The 6,921-nt window shown below is 43.4% G+C and overlaps 1 protein-coding gene across 1 annotated transcript; it reads left to right on the plus strand.

Moving 5' to 3' along the window:
* The first annotated feature begins 2,700 nt into the window (after positions 1-2,700).
* Positions 2,701-4,601, plus strand: LOC114765144 (E3 ubiquitin-protein ligase RNF126). Its single transcript, XM_028955231.1, has 4 exons — positions 2,701-3,063; positions 3,424-3,684; positions 3,785-3,883; positions 4,147-4,601. Exons 1-4 carry the CDS (start codon positions 2,854-2,856, stop codon positions 4,252-4,254), a joined length of 678 nt encoding a protein of 225 aa, XP_028811064.1. The 5' UTR covers positions 2,701-2,853; the 3' UTR covers positions 4,255-4,601.
* Positions 4,602-6,921: the final 2,320 nt, after the last annotated feature.

Here is a 6,921-nt window from a genome sequence, read left to right on the forward strand (position 1 = left end):
ACTACCATGTTAAATTTTTAGATTGTATATTGCATTGTTGCTTGTTGCAAATTCAATTTTTATTTGTCACATACATAGTCATACACGGTATGATATGCAGTGAAATGCTTTTTGCGACTGTACAGACCACAGTATTGCAAATATTGCAAGTATACAATGAAAACCAATAAGCAAATATTGCAACCAAATATTATAATTTTATGTAGGGCTGCAACAACGAATCGATTAAAATCGTTTAAAATCGATTACTAAAAGAGATGGCAACGAATTTCCTAATCGATTCGTTATGTCGCGCGACGCGGAGACATTTGATTATTAAAAAAAAACTTTATTTGAGCGCAGAGCGGAGTGAACACACTCGGTCTCTCTCGAGCACAGATGCTAGCAGAGTTTGGCGCCTCATAGACAGCGCGGAGCAAAAATAAAAAACGAGCGGAGGTAGAGGACAGATACATGGCGGAGGCAGAGAAATCTGCGCGAAAATCCGTTTTGAAGTGAGGAACGTAATGTCCCTGGTGCTGGTGTTTACTCGTTATCCAGCTTGACAAGTTAGCGTTAGCGCGTTAATAACAGTAGTAAAGCAGGGGTGCTATAGTTACTTTGCATTAAAAGACTAAAGACGTGTTTTTATTCACTAGCCTTTTTTGGACCATTCAATCTGTTGTCATGCTTAGCCACACTGCAAAAGTTTTTCTTACCTAGTAATTTTGTCTCATTTCCAGTCCAAATATCTAAAGAGAAAAATAAGTGATGTTTAAAACTTCTGTTTGAGATTATATCTCATTAAGATTTACATTTTACACTTACAGCATTTATCAGATGCCCTTATCCAGAGCGACTTACAATCAGTAGTTACAGGGACAGTCCCCCTGGAGACACTCAGGGTTAAGTGTCTTGCTCAGGGACACAATGGTAGTAAGTGGGGTTTGAACCTGGGTCTTCTGGTTCTTAGGTGAGTGTGTTACACACAAGGCTACTACCACCCTACAGGGAGTGCAGAATTATTAGGCAAATGAGTATGTTTGTCCACATCATCCTCTTCATGCATGTTGTCTTACTCCAAGCTTTATAGGCTCGAAAGCCTACTACCAATTAAGCATATTAGGTGATGTGCATCTCTGTAATGAGAAGGGGTGTGGTCTAATGACATCAACACCCTATATCAGGTGTGCATAATTATTAGGCAACTTCCTTTCCTTTAGCAAAATGGGTCAAAAGAAGGACTTGACAGGCTCAGAAAAGTCAAAAATAGTGAGATATCTTGCAGAGGGATGCAGCACTCTTAAAATGGTAAAGCTTCTGAAGTGTGATCATCGAACAATCAAGCATTTCATTCAAAATAGTCAACAGGGTCGCAAGAAGCGTGTGAAACATAAGTGTTTTCACAGAAAGTCCACAAGTATTGCAAGTATAACATGAATCCATTCTTAATTTTATTGAACAGTCAGCAAAGCCTCAGATAAAACATAAAAACCTATAATCGTATTACATTATCAGAATTCGCTAGTAAATACTTTGTGCTGATCTGTTATAACCGGCTGTATTAGAACATCTGAAATTAAAGCTCCTGTCAACATCAAAAGATTTTAATATGATAATTCAGTAAACACTGTGCATCAGACACAACCCAGGAAGTTCTTCATCACACTAAACAAGCTGTGGTGTAAGAATGGCCTAAAGTTGGGACTACATTACAAGTTAGAAAGATGAAATCATTATGAAATTCAACATTTCATTTATCTGTCAATGTAAGTGGCAATAAATCACTAAATAAACCTAAAAAAAACTTGAAAACGTATCGTGCATTTCAACTGTACGTTCGAAATCTTGCTTTCTGCCTGCAGAAAGATGTTGGAAACACGTTCTCACAATCACACGACCAATGTGGACAACGCTAGAGCACGAATACACAATTTCCGCTCATCTTAGCAACTATGTGTGTTAATGAATGGCGCTGTCGGTTACCATGGGGCAGTGTTGGCCTAGATAAGAAGAAAGCGGCCCCATAATCTGAAGGTTGCACGGTCCGAATCCTGATCCGCCTAGGTGCCACTGAGCAAAGTATCGTCCCCACACACTGCATGGCTGCCCACTGATCATTAAGGGTTAAAAGCCGAGGATTTCACTGCGTGTGTTTGTTAAAGTGAAAGTGATTAGTTGTCACATGTGACACAGCTCAGCACATGGTGACAGTCAAATGTGTCCTCACCTTAGTGAGCATGGGTCCAAGGAGCAGTGAGTGGCACCTCAGTGGCACGTTGGCTGTTCGGGAGTTGAACCGATTCCTTACCCACTAGGCCAAGCTCTGCCCATGAAGTGTGTGTGTGTGTGTGTGTGTGTCGGTGTGTTGACATCTGTGATGTTTGTAGATGTGAAATGACACCATCTGTGCTAAGTTTAGATATTCTCTACACACAGTAAGGTGATTACAGCCGCTTGTGTCTTCTCCTCCCATAATCCTTTGCGCTGCTGTGCGCTATTTGTGTGCATGTTAGCGAAGTAAATAAACATTATTATAAATACCTGCTTCTGTAAGTGATTCAATCAGATCTACTTTGATAAATGTGTGTATGTGTATACACGCCTGGGTGGAGGAGGACCAGGGAGATTAAAAGTTCCCCTGCCCCCTCCCTAGGCTATGCTGGGTTAAATCTATTACTGAGGATTCTCCAGCCCCACGATCATCTAAATTGGCTTAGAGCTGCGCACCTACCAGATGCTTCTGGAGAATCAGGAGGCGCTAAATACAGGAACGTAATCTGCACTCAGCAGCCCACAGCATCACGCTCTCCCAGGCCCACTTTTCCTCGCCTTTCTGCTGCTGGAACATTCTGGCACGGCCCATTGTAGAGCATGGATGCAGAGGAGGAGGATGATCACATTTTCACCACATGGATGAGTGACCATAAAGAACCCGAGCCAGATCCTGAACCGGACCCTGCGCCTGAACCAGAACAGGCACAAACCCCACAGAGAGACCTGGAGGTTGAAAGGAAGAGCAGCCTGAACCTCCCCCGACCCGGCAGAGTGCTGGCCACCCGACGAGCTTCGCTTCCTTGTCCTGTGAGTGTTGTCTGTTTAAAACATGCAAATCATTAGTAGAGAAGTAAGGTCCAATAATTCCATCTAAGCTCTACATTCTAGAGATTGAACTTTGAGGAATTGTCCGTCTGTTTCTGACAGTGTCGGACAGGCCAGATGGTTAGGGAACTTTAGAAATGGAACCAGGGTCCTGTAGGAAGATAAGGCCTGTCCTGACCAGTATTAACCTGTTTACTGAAGGAAATATCAAGCTCATGTTTTATCATTTGGTCCCATCAAGAAGGTGGAGTGGAAGATATTTCAAATGTTCCTACCTACAAACAGGACTTTTTTCATTACAATTAGTTCATATGAAATGACACCGAACTCCCTCTTCACTAGGCCACGCTTAACGCCATGCAGTTGTCCCATCTGCGTAGCACCCAGGCACCCAGCCCGGCCAGTCACCTGATACGGATGGGTCATGATGGCAGGCCACACCCACGGCCACACCCATGGCGTTCTGGAGCCAAGGGGGAGGATGACTGCCCCAAAGCAAACAGCACACCCGAGAGAAGACCCCCACCCATCCCTACCATTTTGGAGGTAACTGAGCCGCAGGAGAAGAAGTCCCGTTTCAGGAGCAGGAATGTCATGTCACTGGTAAGTCCCGGCCCCTGACCACAGAATATCACAGAAGATTGGAAATAAAAAAGCTACAGAATTTTCTCTTTTAGAAGGTATAAATCTGCTGTGTTTGTAGAGTGATGCTGACAGCATATGTCTGATCTGCCATGATGACCTGCACAAAGGCGGTGGAGGAGTGCGAGAGCTGCACTGCACACACAGCTTCCACAGCGAGGTATCCGTGTCCTTTACTTCACTTTACATAATGATTAATTATACTTCATGTGTGTGTGGTGGGTTCATCTTTATAGACTTCATCTAAACTGTTCTACAATCTAAAGTCAGGGATTTTATCCGGATCTTTTTTTAACCAAAACTTTCTATAGCTAGAATATTCTAAAATATCTGAAGACCAATATTTCTTTTATGATTTTCCTCCATCTTTGTTGCCAGTTTTGTGTGTGTGCACGGATCACACAGCTTTGTTTCTTTGTTCAGTGTATAGAAGAGTGGCTGTGGAGGAAACAGGCCTGCCCCACCTGCCGTGTTCATGTGGTGATGCCTGAGCCTCTGTACTGGACCTCCACCCGCGTCAAGGTGCCCTGACCACCACCATGACCGGGTCCCCGCTGGGCTATTACATACAACTGTATATACCTGTAAATATCTTTAAATATCATGGATGGTTGTTTCACATGCTTTTTTAAAAAGTATTTATATTTTTTACCAGTCTATGTAAAAATAGATTAACGGGTTTTCAGAGGTCCTAAAAGTGTGTTAAATGTGAATTAAATAATTTAGTGGCTGAATTTGCAGCTGTTTTTTTGCTGTGTTTGATTGTACTTGAATTTTTCTCGGGATTATACAGATATTTAACTCGGTTGTACCTGTATTTCAAATCTCTACAAAACTGAAATTAAATAAAGGTGCGACACCATCTGGCGAAAGTGCGACCACTGCCCCTATAAGTGTGTTTTGTTGAGTAAAATGCTGTTTTAAATTACAGGTATTAACACCAGTACAGACATCAACTCCTCACTTCCGGCCTCCTCAACTGAAGCCCGATTGTGCCCAGCAGACACTTATTCCCCTGCGTGAGGCCCAATATAACCAGGCGGTGCCTTTTTTCCCCAAGACAAATCCTGACATCCCATTCCTTCATAATCACTGCTTGGAGTTTTTGTTTGTCCACTTGCCTCTTATGAGGATTGACCACAAGTTCTCAATTTGATTAAGGTCCGGGGAGCCATGGACCCAAAATTTTAATGAAAGTGATTGTCATTGTGATACACGGCACAGCTTACAGTGCACACAACAAAATGTGTCCTCTGCTTTTAACCCATCACCCTGAGTGAGCAGTGGGCAGCCAGGACAGGAGCCCGGGAAGCAGTGTGTGGGGAAGGTGCTTTGCTCAGTGGCACCTTGGTGGATCGGGATTCGAACCGGCAACCTTCTGATTACACGGCTACTTTCTTAACCACTAGGACACCACTGCCCCAATGTTGTGTTTTCAATGTTTGTTCCCTGAAGCCACTTAGTTATTACTTATGGCATGATGCTCCATCATGCTGGAAAAGGCATTGTTACTCACTAAACTGTTCTTGGATGGTTGGGAGATGTTGCTGTCGGAAGAGGTTTTGGTACCGTTCTTTATTCATGGCTGTGTTCTTAAGCAAAATTGTGAGTGAGCCCACTCGCTTGGATGAGAAGCAGCCCCACACATGAATGGTCTCAGGATGCTTTACTGTTGGCACAAGACAGGACTGATGGTAGCGCTCACCTTGTCTTCTCCAGACAATCATTTTTTCAGATGACCCAAACAATCGGAAAGGGACCCCAGTCCTTAGCAGTCCACTTCCTGAACCTCTCTCCCTGAAGTTTTTGATGAGCCAATAAATGCTTGATTTAGGTTCAATCTTAGTAGCAGCATTATCCCTGCTTGTGAAGCCCTTCAAAGGCAACACAATTATGACTGCACACATTTACTTGCAGGCAACCATGGTTAACAGATAAAGACTGAGGAAGAACCTAAGCCTAAGTAAAAATGTCCAAATGTGCACAATGAGCTATTTTACCCTCCCTGGTGTCACGTGTTACCAGGTGTCAAGTTTGCATGGAGAGAGGGTGTGTTAATCTTAGTGTTATCACACTCGCATACCTCATGACAAAGGACAAACTGCTTTTATCCAAAAGCAATCCAAACTCTAAACCCAAAACCAGCTGTTATCCATATATGTGCTTTATCTCCATAAATGTGTAATACCACCTCACAACGTACAGTAAAGTGCAATATCTTCACACAACATGCAATAGACTGTAAAAAAAGAGTCCTGTTTGAGTTGACGAGTGTGGTTGTCGTACCACGTCGTACGCATTTTGCTGGAAGAGGACCAGTTTTAAGTTCCTCGCTTAACTGGAAGAGGAGGTGGCATAGCAGTAATTTATAATGATAAACGGTATTACACATAAACCCGGACATTAACCTGGATTGAACTCTTTTGAGATTCTCTATGCCAGCATAATCCATGTAGTTAATTCCATTGATTATTATTTATAGACCCCCTGGACCTTAATCCGAGTTTCTTAGTGAATTTACAGATTTTGTTTCTGACCTGGTTGTATCTGTGGAACATCCACTGTGATCAATTAGAAGACTCACTAAGAACAGCATTCCTGTCTTTATTAGACTCAGTTGGAGTTAACCAACATATAACAGGACCTACTCACGAAGGTGGTCACACGCTCGATCTTGTACTGACCTTGGTTTAAATATAGAAGATATAGTTAGTCTTCCGCAATCTGAAATGATCTTCAACCTTCCCAAGTTCTCCACACCGCCCCTCTGCTATGTTCCTCCACTGGCTCCCAGTAGCTGCACGCATCAGGTTCAAAATACTGATGCTGGCCTACAAAGCCAAACATGGAGCAGCACCATCCTACCTCACAGCCCTTATTACACCTCGCACTGCACCTGGTATACTCCGAGCCTCCAGTACTGCTCGCCTGGTCCCCCCATCGCTAAAGGTAAAAGGAAGACGTTCATCTAGACTCTTCTCCATCTTGGACCCTCGGTGGTGGAATGAACTTCCCCTCGAGGTCAGAACAGCTCAGTCACTGAGCACCTTCAAACGACAGCTCAAGAACTTCCTCTTTAAAGAATATTTAGATTAACTTGTAACCTGACACACGAACCGGGATCAGAATGAGAGAGACATGCACAGAGTCCGGTACGATCTTACTTTGAGTGGGGGTTTCGGAGCCGAGTCTAATGCT

This window comes from Denticeps clupeoides, chromosome 15 (assembly GCF_900700375.1).
Source record: "Denticeps clupeoides chromosome 15, fDenClu1.1, whole genome shotgun sequence".
Classification (NCBI taxonomy): Eukaryota; Metazoa; Chordata; class Actinopteri; order Clupeiformes; family Denticipitidae; genus Denticeps; species Denticeps clupeoides.